The sequence below is a fragment of the Apium graveolens genome, chromosome 11, assembly GCF_009905375.1.
Source record: "Apium graveolens cultivar Ventura chromosome 11, ASM990537v1, whole genome shotgun sequence".
In the NCBI taxonomy this organism is placed as follows: domain Eukaryota; kingdom Viridiplantae; phylum Streptophyta; class Magnoliopsida; order Apiales; family Apiaceae; genus Apium; species Apium graveolens.
Window position 1 is genome coordinate 185,643,641 of NC_133657.1, and position 21,311 is coordinate 185,664,951.

A 21,311-nucleotide genomic window follows, 5' to 3' on the forward strand; every position below is an offset into this window, starting at 1 on the left:
TCGGCACTTTCATTTCCCAAATCGACCACAGTGTTATCTTGTTTAGAGATATAATGATTGGCGAGGAGACCAGATTTTCTTGTTGCACGAACCATGATGAGATCGAATTGCGATGATGTTGGAGAAAAGACAGTAAGTCAAAAAATAACTGAAGCGGCGGTGAAAATAGAAGTGAAACCCTAACCCGTGTTTTTGATAGCCTTTTTATGGGAGAGATAAGGATAAAAAAAATAAAACAAATTTAAATTTATCCTAAAATCTAACACATATCAATATAACAATTTATATCTATCTAAAACACCACAATTAGCACTTTTATCATTTAACAATTAAAGCAGCAAATCATGCAAATATTTAAACATAATTAAATAGATAATGACATATCATAATTAAAAAAAAATTAAACAAAAAAATGTCATTTTAATAACTCATCATAGTAAGTTAACATGAAAAATGATAGTAAGCCAACATTACCAAATTTCTAATGATAGCTTGCCATTATACACTGCACATGCCAAGTTCCCTTCGAATGGTAAAAAATATTGCTTCTCCAAGGGGTTTTGTAAAGATATCTGCCAATTGATATTCAGTAGGTACAAAAACTAATTCAATCTTACCTTTGGCAATATTATCTCTCAAGAAATGGTGACGAACATCAATATGCTTTGTTCTTAAGTGATTAACCGGATTCTTTGATATGTTGATGGTGCTAGTGTTGTCACAATAGATTGGAACTTTGACACACTTGATTCCAAAATCTCGTAGAGTCTGAATCATCCATAAAATTTGAGAGCAACAGCTACCAGCTGCCAAATACTCACCTTCTGCTGTGGATAATGCAACTAAAGTTTGTTTCTTATTTTGCCAAGATACGAGACTTTGTCTTAAGTATGTACAAACACCACTTGTGCTCTTTCTATCAGTTTGACATCCTGCATAGTCAGCATCACTATACCCCACAAGATTAAATGTGCTTGTAATAGGATAAAATAACCCAAGATTAATAGTCCCACTTAAATAACGAAATATTCTTTTAACTGCATTTAAGTATGATTCCTTAGGTTTTGCTTGAAAACGAGCACATACACAAACACTATACATAATATCTGGCCGAGAAGCAGTAAGATATAAAAGACTACCAATCATACCTCTATACTTCTTGATATCAACATCTTTACCTTTCTCATCCGATGTCAGCTTGCTGTTTTGATTCATTGGAGTAGATTTAGGCTTGGCATTGTCAAAACCAAATCTGTTCAGCAAATTCTTGACATATTTTGATTGATGCACATAAATTCCATCTTTAGATTGTTTGATTTGGATCCCCAAGAAATAATTGAGCTCACCCATCATGCTCATGTCAAATTCACTGCTCATACACTTAGAAAACCACTCGCACATAGAATCATTAGTGGATCCAAAGATTATATCATCTACATATATTAAGCCTCTTGTACCAAGCCCTAGGTGCTTACTTTAAGCCATATAATGCCTTCTTGAGCTTGTAAACATAGTCTGGATGTTGTTCATGTTCAAAACCAGGGGGTTGCTTGACATAAACTTCCTCTTCCAGAAATCCATTAAGAAAAGCACTTTTAACGTCCATTTGATGCAGCTTGATCTTCTTGTAGCATGTATAAGAAAGAAGCATCCTAATTGATTCCAATCTAGCTACTGGAGCATAAGTTTGATCAAAATCAATGCCTTCTTGTTGATTGTACCCCTGTGCCACGAGCCTTGCTTTATTTCGAGTAACGGTACCAAATTCATCCATTTTATTCTTGAAAATTCATTTTGTACCAATGACTGAAGCATTCTTTGATGGCTTGACAAGTTCCCAAACATCACATCGTTCGAATTGATTGAGTTCTTCTTGCATAGTCGTGATCCAATTTTCATCTTCGAGTGCTTCTTTGACATTCTTGGGTTCCTCTTGTGCTAGAAATGCAGCATAAGCATAAAAAATTGCAGTGCCTTTTCTTGTCTTGAGTCCATCAGTAATATCACCAATAACCTATTCTAGAGGGTGATTCTTCACTGTTCGAGTAGCTTTTGGCAATGAATGCTTTGAGATATCTTCATATGAGGTCTTCCTTATCTTAGATGAAGGAGCTAAGTCTTCACCATCATAGATTGGCATTTTGTCCTTTGCTTTATTTCCTCTAGGACCATCAAGAGTCATCTTTTCCATCTTTACAATTGCATCATCAACTGGAGTAGAAGGTTCTGCTTGCTAATTTCCAGAGGCAATTTCAATTTCAGCTTGTTGTTTTCCAGAATCAGTCTCTGTTTCAGCTTGCTGTTTTGGAGTAGCCTTCTTTGTTTCAGCTTGCTGTTGTCCAGCTTCACTTGCATCATCTTCCTCGTCTCTTGGAAGATCATTGCTAGGTTCTTGAAAAGTAATATCTATAGATTCCTCAATAATATGCTTAGACAAATTATAGACTCTATAGGTTTTACTATTCATAGAATAACCAAGAAAAATAGCTTCATAAGATTAGTATCGAATTTACCATCATTACCAATTGTCTTGAGCACAAAACACTTTGAGCCAAAAATCTTGAAGTAACTGATGTTGGGCCTCTTTTTCTTTAGCAATTCATATGGAGTCTTGTCCAAAATAGGTCTTATCAATACTCTATTCAGAACATAGCATGTTGTGTTGACTGCTTCTGCCCAAAACCTTCTAGGTAACTTGCTTTCTTGTAATAATGTCCTTGTTGTCTCTTGCAATGACCTATTCTTGCGTTTCATCACACCATTTTGTTGTGGAGTCCTTGGAGCCGAGAATTCATGTGATATTCCTCTTTCTTCACAATAAGTAACAAAGTCTTTTTGGAATTCACCACCTCGATCACTCCTTATACCTATAAGCTTTGTATTGAGCTTATTCTCAAGTAATTTAATTAGTTTCTCAAACTCATTAAAAGCAGCATCTTTAGTTCTAAGAAACAATACCCAAGTAAAATGAGAATAATCATCAACAATTACAAAACCATATTGCTTACCTCTTATACTTTTATAAGCTTCTGGACCAAATAAGTCTAAATGTAAAAGTACTAAGGGTTTAGAAGTAGATACCATCTTCTTTGCTTTGTGAGTACTTCTAATTTTCTTGCCTAATTGGCATGCCGAACACACCTCAGTGTTGACATACTTGATTTTGGGTAAACCTCTGACTAGCTTCTTCTTTGAAAGCTTGTTGAGCAAGTCCATGTGAGCATGACCCAATCTATTTTACCTTTACCAAGGATTTGAAGAGTTTTGCTATCACCAATAGTCACTCTTCCACCCTTTTTCATCTGAAGACTCAAGAATTGTGCTTTATCTCCACTCATATGTCTAGTACATTCGCTATCTAAAATCCATTGAGTTGATTTGACTCGAGCAACAAGACACATCTACAAAACAAATAAAATAACTCAACCTTTTGGTACCCAAAGTTTGTTGAGTCCGACATGATTAGCAGATAAAATATATAAAACATGTAAATCAGATTTCTTTATTTATTTTTGGATAAATCTAGGCGATTTAACTCTGGCAGCCTGATGATAGTAAGCTGTTTTTGTTCTGCCATTCTGACCATAGTAAGCTGTTTTCTATTTGTTTTCTCCATGGTATGATTTCTGTCCATTCTGAACTCTGCAATATTTTTCAAGATGCCCTTTCTTTCCACATTTGCATATCTTCCAAGGCATAGCATAATCATAGGGTATGCCATGTTTTCCTTCATATCTTAGAGCTTTGTCCTTCTTGTTGGCATTCATTCCAAGTCCTTCTCTGACCAATGGAATATTTGTGTTGTTCATCATTGATTTGAGACTCTCTTCTCCTTGAATAAAAAATCCCATGCCCCTTTTCAGATCCTCAACTTCCTTTGTGAGCAGATCAATCTTTTCAGCTCGCTGATTTCTGATTTCAGCTTGCTGAGATGGTTCTTCTGCTTGATTTGAAGGTGTTGCATCTATTGATTCTCTGAGTTTGAACAACTCCAAACATTCATCCCTTGCTTCAATCTCCTTGTTTAACTCCGTGATCTCCATTAATTGAGTCTTGTTTCTTTTGAGGAGAATTTTGTTGAAATTTTCCACATGACTGACTTTAGCTTGAAGATCCTTGATTTCAGCCTCTTTGTCAGCTTGTGTAGGTACCTTCTTGTCAATCCAAGTATCCACTTTGCTCATCAAATCTTGAACCATAGTCTTGAGATAATTATTCTTCTCTTTTAGCTTGCTATTTTCAGCTTTAAGAGAATAATATTCTCCCATAGATACATTTTCACATTCCTGCATGGTTAGTGGTTCAAAATAATATTTTCAGAAGATAAATTATATTTACAAGAGTTTACCTCACTCTGATCTTCTTCTGAATCACTTTCTAGGTAGCCACTTTCTGAATTTCCTCGAACAGAATCATCATCAAGTCCAACTAGGGCAAGATTGACCATGTCTCCACTTGAATCATCACTGGAAACTGAGTCACCATCACTCCAAGTCATTAGAGCTTTAGCTTTCTTCTTATCCTTGAAGACAGTTTGCTATTTTGACTTCAATTTGTAGCAGTTCCGCTTATAATGGCATGGCTTTCCACATTCAAAGCATGTCTGATCTTTAGAATCTTTGTTGGGCTTCTTGTTGTTGGAAAATCTGCCTTTATCTCTTTTCAGCTTGTTCTTCTTCTCGATAATCTTTCTGATCTTCCTGGATATTAAAGTTAGTTCTTCGTCTGACTCATCTTCAGATTCCAGTAAGCTATCATTAGTGTGAAGAGCTAACTGCTTCATTTGAGCAACTGGAGCTTGCATAGAACTTGATTGGTTTTCCTTGATTTTTCTTTTAAATTGTTCCAATTCTGCAAAAACAGCCAATTGATCCATAGTATCGATAGTTGAAGAGGATTCCAAAGCTGTTACCTTTGGTTCATAGATAAATGGCACATCACTAAGTATCTTCATGTTAATTTCCTCTTGAGGGATATGTTTGCCAAGTTGCTTTAAGGCATTCAGATTTGTCTGGAATTTAGCTTGACTTTCTCGAATAGTTTCTCTATCTCGAAGCTTGAAATTTCCAAACTCATACATTAGTTTGCTCAATTTTACCTTCTTTAAGCTCTTGGATCCTTCGTGATACAATTCCAGAGTATCCCATATCTCTTTAGCTGATTTGCATGAAGAGACTTTATCACATTCACTAGGACATAACCCATTCATGAGAGAATTCCTAGCCTTTCCATTGAAACTGTATTTGAGTAATTCAGCTTCCGTGAGATCATCAATGTCTTTCAATTTGCCTTCTTTGTCCTTGAATTCAAATGGACCCTTCGGAACAACTCTCAAAGCTAGTGGCTTCCTGGATAGATACACTTCCATGCGACCTTTCCACCAGTTGTAGTTTTCTGTACCAAGCAAAAGAGGTGCCCGGTAATCCGAGGTTCCTTCGGGATATTTGTCAGCCATTTTGATCGAATACTATTCCTGTTACAGAAAGATTAGTATACCAAAGCTCTGATACCAACTGAAAATACACCTAGAGGGGGGGTGAATAGGTGATTATGGCTAACTAGGATTACTTTTAAATTTTACCCGATAATAGCTTACTGAGATTTTACCAACTGCACTATAATCTGACAATGATAGTAAGCTGAGATGACTAAATGCATTGCAGAAAAGTAAATAGAACACACAAGAATTTTAGCCAGGTTCGACCCCTAAGCCCCTATGGTCTACGTCCTGGTCCCTTACCAACTTGGTAAGAGAATATATTATTGATCAATGAAGGTTACAACTACAAGATACAACAATATATCTCCCTTTATCCCAGCTGCTGATAATGGCTTGCTGAAACCCTGTTTAAGAACCTGCTCTCTAAGTACTATACTACCCCGTAGTACGAACTCCTCTAGCAAGTACCACTAAACCCTTGTTTCCCTTAGCCAACTTATCCAGTAACTAATCAATACAATTTGAACAATACAAATCAATGATAAAGTTTACAACTCAAACTATAGACTCTCTTCAATAAAATACGTGTATATAATTAGGAGCTCGAGAGTATTTTGAAATCAATAAAGATCAGGAGTTGTATGTGTTCTTGCTTGCCAAGTCGTCAGTCATAAAACTGCAAGAAACCACATATATAACCACACATTAACGTTTGAAACATTCTCAACAAATTACAACGGCTAGAATCCAATTCTACCGTTTAAGATCGTTGGGATGGTTTACAACGTTCATGTGTACGTTAGATAGAAGAGAAAGAAGGAAGAACAACGTTCATAATACATCTTTTCTATTTTGTAGAACGTTTTAATCAGTAGATAGAAGATAGAGTTTGAAAGAGAAACAAACTCCTATTCTTTAGGAAATCAATATGAATAAGTAAAAACATTTTATAATTGAGCTATATATATATAATGCACGTATATTTATTAGAGAAGTACTTATAACTGATATAAAAGAAGTTCCTATAAAATGTCCATGAAATTCGACTTCCTTGTTGAATCTGGACTGTGCATCTTAGCTTGCTGTTATTCTGAAAATCGTGATCATAGCTTGCTGAAATAGATCACTGTCTAATGATAGCTTGCCGTCATGATACTTAAACAACAATGACATTAAGCTGTTATATCCTGCAAACATTCTCAAATAACAACATGATGGCTTGTTGTGTTGTGATCATCAAAAGTAAGGAGTTACAGTGTGTTCCGGACGTACATCTTTCATTTTCCACTATTTATAATGCGGCCTTTAAAATGTATCACATATTAATAAATAATAACTCATATTTATCTACCAGCATAAATTAACAAAAAATTCATGTATTTAAATATAAATTATTTAATATCATAGCTAAATAAATCGAAGAAGGATTTTAAAAGGAAAATTTTATAATTTATAATTTTCTGATTGGATAAGTGCATAATTTGAATTATATTATAATACAAGAGTAGTTATTTTTAAAAGAAATTTATTATTTATTGTCATTATTTTTACAAAAAGTATGCTAAATAAGCAGAAATCAATGAATTAAAAAATTTTAGAAAATTAAACTTACTCAACAAACAATTATTTAGTTAATAAAATAAATATAAATATAAATATATAATTAAATATAAAAGTTAAATAAAACTAAAACTAAATACTTGCTGTTTAAGTAACTTTTCTAACCTAAAACATATTTCCAAAACCTTTCCTAGGTAGATTTGGATACCAGCATATAAGTGCCTATACTACAATCTGTAATTTCTTGTTAACACCACCAAATTAAATTTAAGTTAACCTAGTTTACCATCACATATTACTAAATACTAACTTATATTTGTCTACCCGCACAAATTAACAAGTAATTCATGTATTTAAATATAAATTATTTAATATCGTAGCTAAATAAATCGAAGAAGGATTTAAAAAGGAAAATTTTATAATTTATAATTTTCTGATTGGATAAGTGCATAATTTGAATTATATTATAATACAAGAGTAGTTATTTTTAAAAGAAATTTATTATTTATTGTCATTATTTTTACAAAAAGTATGCTAAATAAGTAGAAATCAATGATTTAAAAAGTTTTAGAAAATTAAACTCACTTAACAAACAAATTATTTAGTTAATAAAATATATATAAAAATTTATAATTAAATATAAAAGTTAAATAAACTAAAATTAAACACTTGCTCCTTAAGGAACTTTTCTAACCTAAAACATATTTGCAAAACCTTTCCTAGGTAGATTTGGATACGAGCATATGCGTGCCTATATATAATGCAATGAATGCTACTACCTGTAATTTCTTGTTAACACCGCCTTAGAGGCACCAAACAGTTTTCGCAGTTGAGTTTCTCTTGAAACGCCGTAAGTTAACCTAGTTTACCGTGAGCAGGTATTATGGTGAATATTTGGTTTGTACCCGGCTTTAAATTCGATCCGTCAGACAAACAGTTGTTGAATTTCTATCTGAAAGCTAAAGTTTTGGGTGAAAAACTTCCTATTGATTGCATTAAGGAGAAGGAAATTTACGGTCCAAGAGCCAATCCATGGGAGATTTTCAATGACTCATCAACTCAATGGATTACGGGAAAGCACGAGCTGGAAAAGGTTGTTTATATATTTGCTAGTTTGACAAAGATAGCAGCTAATAAGGAATCATCTGGCATACAAGGGAATGAACATAATGTTAGGAAAGCTGGTTGCGGCATGTGGCATGATGAAACAGGTCGTAGCCCGATCATGGAGGGTAAAAACCTTATTGGGCATAAGAGGATGTTAGTTTTTCAGATTAATGATATTAATGGTTTAGGTGATGAAGTTTGTTTGAATAAGGTTGGTTACTGGAAGATGCACGAGTACTTTTTACACGGTTTTGAGAATTATGTGCTTTGTCGTATTACTTTCGATGGATCAAAAAAGACCAAGGTTATCAAAGCTGATTCAGGAACACTGTTGGAATTAATTTAAGCAAAACATGTTTTCCTATTTTTAAATAAATTGATTTAAGAGTTTTATTAGGGAAATGTCTGAGTCACAGTCAGTGGCAAAATATCAGGGAGTTAAAGATTTGCATTAGTTGTAATGGAGAGTATTAAGGAGAGGTCGTTGAGTTTTAGCTGTCATTAGGGTATGTATTTCTATATATTTGGATTGTAATCACATTTTACTAATGAACGAAATCAGCTCTTATTTCTTTTTTCTCAGTTTTACAGTTTGTTGATTCATTAGTTTCTACACTGTGGTATCAGAGCCTTCACGTTTCTGTTGATGCCCAAGTATATGCCAAAACTGTTACACTCAAAAATAACAGTAATGGATACGCAGAAGCAGAAGGAAGGATCCGTGGGCTTGAATTATCCTATGTTAGCGAGGAGCAACTATACGGCGTGGTCGTTAAAAATAAAAGTCTTTATGGAGGCACAAGACGTCTGGGAGGCTATTGAAGCGACTGGTCCAGGGGTTGCTGTAGACAAGAAGACTGATAAGGTGGCATTGGCAGCCATCTATCAAAGTATACCAGAAGATATACTCTTGTCAATTGCAGAGAGGAAAACCGCTAAAGAGGCATGGGAGTCAATCAAGGTCATGTGTATAGGCGCAGAACGAGTTCAAAAAGCGAAAGTACAAACGCTTAAAACGGAGTTTGAATCAATGAACATGAAGGAGACGGATAATCTGGATGACTTTTGTCTCAAGCTGTATGGAGTAGTTACTAATATTCGTCTTCTAGGAGAAAAGATTGAGGAGGCATATGTAGTTAAAAAACTCCTCAGAGCTGTTCCCTCCAAGTATCTCCAGATTGCTTCAACAATAGAACAATTTGGGGACATGGAGACGATGTCAGTAGAGGAGGTAGTGGGTCGACTAAAGGCTCACGAAGAACGTCTGCGAGGTCAGAGTGAAAGCACAGGCGGGCAGTTACTATTGACACAGGAGGAATGGTCAAAACGTGCTGGAAGAGGTACGAATGACAGGGGAAAGAACACTAGTAGTAATCGTGGCAGAGGCAGGAACAGTCCAAAGAAATTCTATGGAAGTAAAACCCGTCAGAACCAGACGGAAGAGGGAAGTGGCAACTCCAACCCAGGTCATGATCGTAGCAAACTTAGATGTTACAATTGTCAGGGACTTGAGCATTATGCCTCTGAATGCAGGAAACCGCGAAAGGAGAGATATTGGCGACATGATAAAGAGCATAAAGCAGAAGCGAACTTGACACAAATTAAAGATGATGAAGCAGCATTGCTTCTGGCAGAAACTTCTAAAATGGACATGCCTACCCTGTTGCTGAATGAAGAAAGAGTTGTCCCAAAACTGAGTTCTGAGCCAGATGATGGAAAAGACTCGAATGTTTGGTATCTAGACAACGGCGCTAGCAATCACATGACCGGAATTAAGTCAAAATTTTGTGAATTGAATGAAGATGTGATCGGACAAGTGAAGTTTGGAGATGGTTCTACTGTCAATATCAAAGGAAAGGGTTCTATTTCTTTCAAATGCAAGAACGGAGAAACTAGGATGCTAAGTGAGGTATACTTTATTCCCAACTTATGTAGTAATATCATTAGTCTGGGTCAGTTGTCTGAAGAGGGTAATAAAGTAACCTTAGATGGAGATTCTTTGTGGGTTCATGATTTGAATGGAACGTTGTTAATGAAAGTAAAACGGACTGCTAATCGACTTTATAAGATTATACTCGATGATGTGAAAAATGTGTGTATGCTAACAAGTGCAGAAGAGAATGCCAAGTTGTGGCATAAGAGGTTGGGGCACGTAAACTTTCAAGCCCTGACTCTAATGTCTGAAAAAGAAATGGTGATTGGCTTGCCGAAATTGACACCGGAGAAGTCGGTTTGTGATGGCTGTTTAATGTCAAAACAATCACGAAAATCATTTCCAAAAAGTTCGAGTTTTGAAGCAAATGGATGTTTGGAACTCATTCATGGGGACATTTGTGGCCCCATCTCTCCAATAACTACGGTTGGTAATCGATATTTTCTGCTACTCGTGGATGACTTTAGCCGAGTGATGTGGGTTTATCTACTTAGGAGCAAAAATGAAGCTCTTGATGCTTTTAGAAAATTTAAGCTGCTAGTTGAAAATGGTCGAGATAAAAGGATTAAAGTCTTGAGAACTGATAGGGGCGGTGAGTTCTGCTCAACTAAGTTCAAGGATTTCTGTGAGAATCACGGCATTGAAAGACATTATACGGCCCCGTATTCGCCTCAACAAAATGGAGTTGTTGAGAGGCGTAACAGGACCGTAGTGGCAATGGGTAGAAGCTTAATGAAAGAAAGAGCCATGCCATTGAATTTCTGGGGAGAAGCGGTTCGACACGCCGTTTATATTCTAAATAGAGTACCCACACGAGCACTAACGGGGAAAACTCCTTATGAAGCGTGGTCTGGAAAAAAGCCACAGATTGACCATATTAGAGTGTTTGGATGCAAAGCCTTTATGAAGATACCAAGTGCTCATCTCCGAAAGTTAAGTGATAGAAGCAAACCAGTTGTTTATCTTGGCAAAGAGCTAGGTACGAAGGCGCATCGGGTATATGATCCAGTTCCAAAATCTGTACATGTCAGTAGAGACCTAGTTTTTGAAGAACAAAAAGGTTGGGAATGGGATGTGTCTGCAGAGAGTAGAGATGTAAACACTACAGAGACTTTTGTTGTTATTAATGGCGTTACAACCCATGCTGAAAATCAGGAAGAAACGCAAAGTTTCGAAGCAGGGAGTGAAAATTCAACTCCAGATATATCCTCCACAGGAAGCGTGTCTCGTGAAACTGAGAGCAGTGGATATAGCTCAGAGTCGTCTCAAAACAGTTCGGAACTCAGGAATTTTAGACTTTTGAGCGACATTTATAATGAGACTGAAGAAATAGAGATTGCTGATGAAATGTTGATGTTGAGTATAGATGAGCCGTCGACGTTTGGGCAAGTAGTGAATGATGTAAACTGGCAAGGTGCAATGGAACGTGAAATGGATTCTATAGATAGAAATAAAACCTGGGAACTTGTTGATTTGCCGCCTGGCCAAAAGGCGATCAGACTTAAGTGGGTTTACAAATTGAAGAAGGATACAAATGGAGATATTTTAAAGTACAAAGCACGCCTAGTAGCGAAAGGATATGTGCAGAAAGAGGGAATCGATTTCAACGAAGTTTTTGCTCCGGTCACCAGGTTGGAAACAGTTAGACTCATGTTGGCTTTAGCTGCCAAGAACGGCTGGGATGTGCATCATCTGGATGTAAAATCCGCCTTCCTTAATGGTGATTTGCAAGAGGAAGTATACGTTTTACAACCAGAAGGGTTTGAAAAGGAAGGTGAAGAAAGAAAGGTGTACAGGTTGCTAAAGGCACTCTACGGCCTTCGTCAAGCACCAAGAGCTTGGTACGCTCGACTCAACAAGTATCTGATTGATCTTGGGTTTGTAAAATGCCCATATGAGCATGCAGTTTATTGTCGCCGTGAGGGAAATGAGTCATTGGTAGTTGCAGTTTATGTGGATGACCTCCTTGTTATCGGAACGAAAATCTCTAACATTGAGATGTTTAAAAAGGAAATGGCTAAAGAGTTTGACATGAGTGATTTGGACAGACTCTCCTATTACTTAGGTATTGAAGTTGAACAGGGAAAGGGGTATATTGAACTGAAGCAAAGTGCTTATGCAAAAAGAATACTTGAAAAAGCAGGCCTTGCAGAGTGTAAACCAGTCAAGTATCCCATGGAATCAAAGTTGGCGTTGAACAAGGATGAACATGGAAAAACGGTGAATCCCACTGAGTTCAAGAGTTTAGTTGGAAGCTTAAGATATCTCGTCCATACGCGTCCTGATATTGCATACGCTGTCGGAGTGGTCAGTAGATATATGGAAAAACCTACTGTTATGCACCTGAATGCAGTTAAAAGGATACTACGATATGTACGTGGGACAATCGAATTTGGTCTTGTTTACTTGAAGGGAGAGGGGAATTATATGTTATCGGGTTTCTCTGATAGTGATTTAGGTGGCAGTGTGGACGATCGGAAAAGTACGACTGGTCTGGCATTTTATCTAGACGATAGTCTAGTAACCTGGGTTTCCCAGAAGCAGCGCTGTGTGGCTCTCTCGTCTTGTGAAGCCGAGTTTATGGCGCTGACAGCGGCATCTTGTCAAGCTATGTGGTTGAGGAATGTATTGAATCAAATAACGGATGGAAAGACTGGACCAGTGGTGCTATATGTCGATAATAAATCTGCTATGGATCTATCGAAGAATCCTGTTTTCCACGGACGTAGTAAACATATAGATATACGGTTTCACTTTGTTCGTGAATGTGTAGACCGTGGTGAAGTTATCATCAAGCATGTGAAGATAGACAAGCAAAGGGCAGATGTACTAACAAAGGCGTTATCTGCAGTAAAGTTTGAGCAGATGAGGAAGCTTCTGGGTGTTAAAAATCTGCAGAAAAACAGTTTGGCTTAAGGGAGTGTCTGTTGGAATTAATTTAAGCAAAACATGTTTTCCTATTTTTAAATAAATTGATTTAAGAGTTTTATTAGGGGAATGTCTGAGTCACAGTCAGTGGCAAAATATCAGGGAGTTAAAGATTTGCATTAGTTGTAATGGAGAGTATTAAGGAGAGGTCGTTGAGTTTTAGCTGTCATTAGGGTATGTGTTTCTATATATTTGGATTGTAATCACATTTTACTAATGAACGAAATCAGCTCTTATTTCTTTTTTCTCAGTTTTACAGTTTGTTGATTCATTAGTTTCTACAAACACGTGGTAGTGGTACTAAGTCTAAAGCTGAAGCCAACAAGAAAAACGCTACTTCTATCTGTACTACTAAGGATGACAGGAGAGAAGCCGTCTTGATTCAGAGTTTGCATATATTTAGAGGATCGGGAAAGGAGGTCGCCCCAAATCATGATTCAAAAATAGTCGATATTAACTATACAGTTGAAGGTGGAAGAGACTGTAGTTCTGAATTAAGTTATGAGAATCAGTCCAACCATTTCTTTACACTTTCCTTTTCAGGATGTGCCATCCAATTCTTTACATTTCAAAACTTACCAAAAATAGTAAATGGGTCCTACCACTTTCTCACTTTTTTTCCTTTTCACACTACTTTTACTCCACTATCTCTTTTTTATACATTAAAAATTAATGGGTCTCACTACTCCACCCACTTTTCTTTCTCTTTTTCCCTACTTTATACATATTTCTTAACATCTGTGCCCAAACCAAATGTAAACAAATGGTCGGGACGGAGGCAGTAATAATTTTAAACAAAGAGATAAATAAAATACAAATTACATCGTAAACTTATATAAATTTATATAACAAACATCATTTAATTATAATAATATTATTTTCACATTAACGTTTTTCATTGAATATATAAACATTATATATAGATATAATTTTTAAAAAGTTAATCACCTTAAAATTGAATTATTTAAACAAATATAAGTATACAAGTTATCAAAGAAAAAACGAGTGAAAAAATTAATATTATTTGTCTAGACTATTAAAAAAAATTAACATTTCTATTACATGCTTTGTTAATCAATTTGTTTTCAAAATTTTATAGTTTCTAAAATTTTTAAGATTAATGTATTTTTTTAAGTTTTTCTTAAGATAATAATTTACAATTATTTAACCATTACTATTTTAAACTTTTACTCTATTTTCACATTTTTTTCCCTTGAAAAATAAAAATTGTACCAATTTTTTTTTAACATTATATACTAAAATACACACATATATCTATAAAAAAATTGTGCCCTCCAAATTTTTGGTCCGTGTGTCGTCGAACACTTCGTACACCCTTACGCACGGCCCTGAGGCTAATGCACCTGTAAAGAAAAATCAAATTGATAGAGGCAAAGAAAAATTGAACAAGAAAGTTCCTGGTGTCTTACAAAAATTGGATGCATCCATATTTAAACCCTATGAGGTGGACTTTCTTGAAGAGGAGCTCACCATTAGCAAGAAATTGCAGATGAGGATGAAAACAAAGAAAATGCTAATTCAACTACCAACCCTTAAAGTGAAAAGACCCAAGACTCCTAAAAGTAAAGTGAAAACTGAAAGAATAAGGAAGAAAAAGAAAAACAGGATTGAAGAGATTGGAGTAAACAAAAGCAAAAATTATGCTTATGTTGCAGATGCCTCTAAAAAATAATGTCCAAAATGTGGCTCATCAAATCATATAACTCATCTTTGTAAAGACTCTATTAGTGAGCCCAATCATAAGCCCTGCAAATATAATAAAGCACAAACTGATAATCTCTATTATTTTTGTGACAAGTTTGGTTGCATTCCCTGAAGGTTATGACTAGTTGTTATAAACTAAGAAAAGATTTAAAGGAAATTAACTTTGGATCTGAGGTCAAGAATGAGAATGTTAATCAGCCTAAGAAAAATGTTCTGTTTGATAACTCAAACTCTATTCCTGCAAACTCTGTAAAGAAAAAGAATATACCCAACACAGTTTGGGTAGCTAAAAATACTTGAAACTCATTATGTGCAGGGCAAGAAGAATAAGGTCATGTGGGTCATTGATAGTGGTTGTTCCAGACACATGATAGGTGATAGAACCCTGTTATCACAGTTTAAGGAGATGGTTGATCCATTGGTGACCTTTGGAGACAACGACAATGGATTCATAATGGGATTGTGTAAATATTATCATTCAAGATGTAGAGGACTTGAGTATAATCTTTTAAGTGTCAGCCAATTCACAGATAGAGGATTCAAGGTTGATTTTGACAGAAAGATTGCTCAATCTCAAAAAGGAAGACTGGTAAAATTGCTCTCAAAGGAGTAAGAAAAGGAAACCTATTTGTTGCAGACATGGACTCAACAGACAAGGACAAGGTGTGTTGTTTCTACACCAAAGCATCAAATAAACAATGCTAGCTTTGGCACAAAAAGCTCTCTCTCCTAAACTTCAAGGCAATCAACACTAGTAAAAAGAAAATTAGTGAGAGACATGCATGCATTGGATTTGTTTCAATATGGGGTATGTGATGCTTGTCAGAAAGGAAAGATGAAAAGATCAAGTCACAAAAGAAAGACTGTTGTAACACCCCCAAATCCAAGGTCGTGAATTCGGGTCGTTACGATCACTTATTAATTAAATAATTCTCTTTTCACAATATTACTCGACCTTTTATTCAAACTCACACACACACAGGTTATATGCTTGGAAACAGTATCAAATAAATCATCTCCACTTATCTACCTGACGGGGCTGGCGCACAAAAAGCCTACAGAACTCACGAGTGTTCCTTACCCGCCTACGGACAGCAGTCCTGGTCTGATCCATGCTGGTAGTCTGTTGTGATATGATATATAAAAGCAAGGGTGAGCATTATAGCTCAGCAAGGTATATATCCCCATAATTAAGTATGTAAGGATAAATAAAACCAATAATTATACTTTGTATCTCCAAAGCAATCTGAAAGTTTATATGCTTGTCAAATTTATAATATTCTCAAAATCAACTACAATAGTATAACCACTGGATACTTGTATTCATCTCTTTCTCAAAATTATTTTATACTCGTACTCGTTTTGTTTCAAAATCTCAAGATGTTACTCGAACCAAGATTCTCAAATGGGTGTGATATATATTCATCAACATCCCAATTTAAAACTCAGCCTTATTGGCAGATTTCTCAAATGGATTTGATATATAATTATCAATATCCTTGTTTAAAACTCAGCCTTATCGGCTCTCTGTTATATATTTCACAACAGTTTTTCCAAAATGGAAGAAAGGGACTATACTGGAATAAACCACGTACCGGTGATCAGCCGAGTACGAAATTTTCTCTACTAGTAGAAGGAATACAAACCTAGCCGCCTTTGGGCTCATCAAGACACTACACGGTGGTTGCCCATTGCCGTGCAAGTCCGAAAGTCAAAGGTCACATAGACCATATAACCGTACAATGCGCCACTCCGCGCTTGCATAATGCGCCACTCCGCGCCTGGTCACTGCCCGATACCACTCCGTGCCGGGCAGGCCACATTCCAGTCCCAAAACAATTATATCTTTTGCTCAAAATCCTTTTTCGAAGGAATAGGTCGTTAAAAGTTGACCTTTAAATAAGATGATTTATTCATCACTTTTAACTCAATTGATCTCTGGGAGTTGTCGGAGTTTTGAATTTAAAATCATTTTCAAATCCCTATCTGTAGTAGGGTGACACATATATTACTCACTTGTTCTTTATTGAATGAGGAAGCAAAACTCTTATGCTTCTAGACTAAGTTCCCTAAGGTTTTGATACGTTTCAAATGATTAATCTCTTTCAAGAGTTTTGAATAATTTAGAAAGTACCTTTGGGAACCATGTCTATTTTTAAATAAGTTTTTAGAAGTCCGAAGATATTAAATATCTAAGGTCTCATAATATTTTAAGAGGGATTCAATGAATTGATAAAATCTTATAAATAAAATATCTTTGTATAAGGTTCAATGAATTAATAAAAAAATCTTAAATACAAAATATCTCTGAATAAGGTCCAATGAATGGAGACACCTTAATCAAATAATCAAAACAGGATTTGGTATCCTATAATTGCTCTTTGAATAGTTAAATCTTTATTAAATAACGTGAAATGATTTATAAACTATTCAGTATATTTTTAAATACTTTATGGATATTTAATAATCCCTTAAGTATCGCTTTATAAAATAATCAATCGAGTAAGGGTGTCCCTTAAATGAATAAACCAATATTTCTCGAAGTTTAAGTCAAAATCTCAATCGTTCGCTTGATATATAAATTACACGAACGTACTTTATTTATCGAAATAGAAATCTTTCGCGTTCGGCTCTCTCCGGAATTAAACCGTTATTAAAATATTTCCGACTCCCATTATCCTATATTATATTTGAAATACGTTTCAATTTCTCATACTCGTGTAAAACGAAATTTGTTTTCGTAAACAATCGCATAATTCGTATGCATTGATATCATAGACAAACATATATATTTGAACTGTAAATCATGCCATCAATATCACAACAGTATATATATAGCATGGATAGTATGAGATAGGGTTTCGAAAACTTGCCTCGAGTAATCGAAGTGGTATGGTATCTAGTGTTTGGTTGGCGATCTATAAACAAGAACCAACGGTCTAAGTTAGTACGCGATTAACGTCTCGCTCTTATTAAGCAACTTTTGCAACTACTCAAGTATAACGAATCTCCGATCGTCACATTCTCAACACTTATATTCTCACTTTATAACATGGTCGAGTTTGGAAATCGATCGTTCGCTTTAGAAAGTCCATTTCGAGTTTTAAGCTCGAACGTGAGAAAACGCGCGTCAAAACTAGGTTTTTATGCGTTTCTCGCTTGCGCTCGCTTTACCAAAATATTTTTATAAAATCGAAAAATTAATATTTTCTCAAAATTCTTTTTGGACAGTCTTCTCTACTGTCATATCCATTTTTCATAATTTTTCCAGAATCTCGAAATTATTTTAAGTCCTTCAAAATCACCATGCAAGTGGATTTAAGTGCAGTTGGCTAATCGCAGAAATGTTTTACACTAAAACGACCATAACTCCTAAATCGTAAATCTCCTCATGATGCTCTACATATGTATAGAAACTACAAAACAAGATATATCTGGTCATGGCCAGTGGTTTTAAAATTTTAACCATTTTCATGGCCGAATGTCCTGCAGAAAACAGATCAAGTGCAAGAATGCCCAAACTCAATTTCTACTACTTGATCTTAACACAATCACTACCTATAACCATCATAAACACAAGTACTTCTCAAGATCCACCCACATACACCTTATATGCTCTATATAGTACCACATACATGGATTACAACTCAACATCTCAAGCCTTTAGCAAGAACATAATCAATACAAACTCAAACAAACACAATCCTTTGGATCTTAACACTACAACAAACATAACTCTTAAATCCAACCATAAAACCTTAAAGGGTTGAAACTTATACCTTCTTGGACACTAGAAAGGTTAGTGCTAGGATTATTGAGGCTTGGTTTGCTTAAAAAAACGCTTAGAAGGGCTAGCTCCTTAAGAAACAAAACCAAGAAACAAGTTAGAATTTCGGAGTTACATTTCAGCACCTCATTCAAACATTTTTATAAAATTCAAAAAAAATAATTTGAGGCTGAAATTTGGTACGAAGCTTACCCATGATATAGAGAAGATATGGTAAAAATTTCATGATATTTGAATGAGTATATTTTGAGTTATGAATTTTTCTTTCTCCCTTGCTCAGAAAACCCGAACTGCTGGAATGAAAAATGGGAGAGCTTTAAGTGAGGGAAAAGGGGTTGTTTTCTTTTGTGGCTAAAGTGTGGGAGTGTATAATGAATATATGGGATGTATGCAGCAGATTTGACAATAATTTGGCAAAGTTATGGGTTGGTTTGATTGTGTGGTGAAGTGAGAAAAGGGAGAAGTATGGCTTGTGTACTTGTTTGTCTCCCATCACTATTCAACACTATTCCACTAACTATTCTAGTTAGCTTCTAATCATCTAGTTACACTCCTAACTACTAGTTAGGACTTGGTTATGCATGGCCAACTTGCATGGGATTTAATTTCTCATTCGTTTATTTATCGTAAATGCAATCGTCGTTCCATTCCGATAGTTTCCACGTATAACGACTTGTTTCGTAGCGATTTCTTTTATCGCTTATAATCCTATAACCAATTCCATTCCTTCTCTTGATCATAGAAATACCTTGATATATTATTTATTTCACGTAGTATTCCCGGTTCTACGCCATTCTTTACGGATACGAAAACACGTAGTATAATTGTGAATCTTCGAATTCCGTCGGCTTTTACATTCACTTATTTTCCTCGATAAACAAGAATATGATCTCGGATTCTCAAAATTCCACTATTCATTTAATGATGATCCCCATACGTATTACTTAATTAGCTCAAGTTACTATTCACAAAAGTTTTAAAATATTACAAAAATCAGGGTTCTTACAGTCTCCCCCCCTTAAAAGGATTCCGTCCCGGAATCAACTCACAAATAGATGGGGGTACCTTTCTCGCTGGTGGCTCTCTAATTCCCAAGTCGACTCCTCGACCTTGGGATGTCTCAATAAGACTCTGAATAGCTTGACACTCTTGTCCCTGAGTACTTGCTCTTTTCAACCAATGATTTCAACTGGTTGTTCAATGTAGGACGGATCTAGTACTTACTCATGTTTCACTATATTCTTGGTATCCGCATTATACTTTCTCAACATTGGCACATGAAAAACACTATGAACCTGTTGAAGGTTTGGAGGTAAAGCCAATTCGTATGCCACGGTTCTATTCGTCACAAAATCTCAAAGGACCCATATATCGGGAACTCAGCTTCCCTTTCTTTCCAAATCTCATCAGTCCTTCCCATGGTGACACTTTCAAAAATACCTGGTCACCCACTTCATACTCTCTGTCTTTTCGTGCTAAGTCGGCATATTTACGTTGTCGGTCTTGGGCTGCCGCTAAGCATCCTCTGATCAACTCAACTATGTCCCTCGTTCTTTACACCAAGTCGGGACCTAGTAACTTTCTTTCACCAACTTCATCCCAGTACAAGGGTGAATGGCACCTCCGACCATACAGCGCCTCATGTGGGGGCATTTCTATACTCGCATGATAACTATGATTGTAGGCAAACTCTATCAAAGATAGGTGTTCATCTCAATAACCTTAAAAATCAATTACACAATTTCTCAACATGTACTCCAATGTCTGAATGATTCACTCACTTTGTCCATCGGTTTGGGGATGGTATGCAGTACTCACATTCAGTTTGGTTCATAAGCATTCCTGAAAGCTCCTCAAAAAATCTGGAGTTGAATCGGGGATCTCTGTCAGATACGATAGCTACAGAGACTCCATGTCTTATCACAATTTCCTTGATGTATAGCTCTGCTAATTTATCCACCATGTAGGTTTTCTTGATTGGAAGAAAGTATGCTGACTTGGTCAGTCGATATATAATTACTCATACTGCATCACGGTTAGCCTTAGCTCGAGGAAATCCTACCACAGAATCCATGACTATTTGTTCCCACTTTCACATCGGAATTCCTAAGGGTTGTAGGAGTCCCCTCAGTCGCTGATGTTCCACCTTCACTCTTTAACAGGTCAAACACTTACTGACTCAATTGGCCACGTCTCTTTTCATGTTGGGTCATCAATAATATTCATTTAGATCTCGGTACATCTTGGTACCTCCAGGATGAATTGAATATCCATCGGCAATGCCAGCACGGGGGCTGTTACCAAACTCCTTTTCAATTCCTGAAAACTATCCTCACATTTTTCATTCCACGCAACCTTTTCCGTTTTGCAAGTAGGCCTAGTCAAAGGTCCTGATATCTTAGCGAAATCCTGTACCAACCTCTCATAAAACCGGTTAATTCCCAAAAAGTTCCTACTTCCGTAGGTGTGGTTATTCTTTCTCATTGGAATACTGCCTCAACATTGGTAGGGGCAACTAGCACTCCTTCACTGCTCATCAATTGTCCTAAGATCTGAACTTCATTTTGCCAGAATTCGCACCTTGAGAATTTGGCAAACAACTTTTCTCTTCTCAATGCTTCTACCACTATCCTTAGATATTCCGCATGTTCTTCCTCCATTTTAGAATAGACTAAAATATTATCAATAAAAATAATGACGCACACGTGCAAATACTTTTTAAACACTCGATTCACAAAGTCCATGAAAGCTACTGGGGCATTCTTTAGCCCGAACGACGTCACCAAGAACTCATAATGTCCATACCTCGTGCGAAATACGGTATTTGTCCC

The 21,311-nt window shown here is 36.0% G+C and overlaps 1 protein-coding gene and 1 long non-coding RNA gene across 2 annotated transcripts; one reads left to right on the top strand and one right to left on the bottom strand.

The window, feature by feature from the left end:
* The first annotated feature begins 7,883 nt into the window (after window positions 1-7,883).
* LOC141696256 (NAC domain containing protein 50-like) lies at window positions 7,884-8,453 on the top strand. The gene has a single exon (XM_074500422.1). The coding sequence runs from the start codon at window positions 7,884-7,886 to the stop codon at window positions 8,451-8,453; it is 570 nt and encodes a 189-aa protein (XP_074356523.1).
* Window positions 8,454-15,565: 7,112 nt separating this feature from the next.
* On the bottom strand, window positions 15,566-18,954 carry LOC141698044 (uncharacterized). The gene is made up of 4 exons (XR_012564931.1): window positions 18,673-18,954; window positions 18,473-18,551; window positions 17,567-17,611; window positions 15,566-15,816 (listed from the first exon to the last, which is right to left on the bottom strand). It is a non-coding gene; the product is annotated as an uncharacterized LOC141698044 (long non-coding RNA).
* Window positions 18,955-21,311: the final 2,357 nt, after the last annotated feature.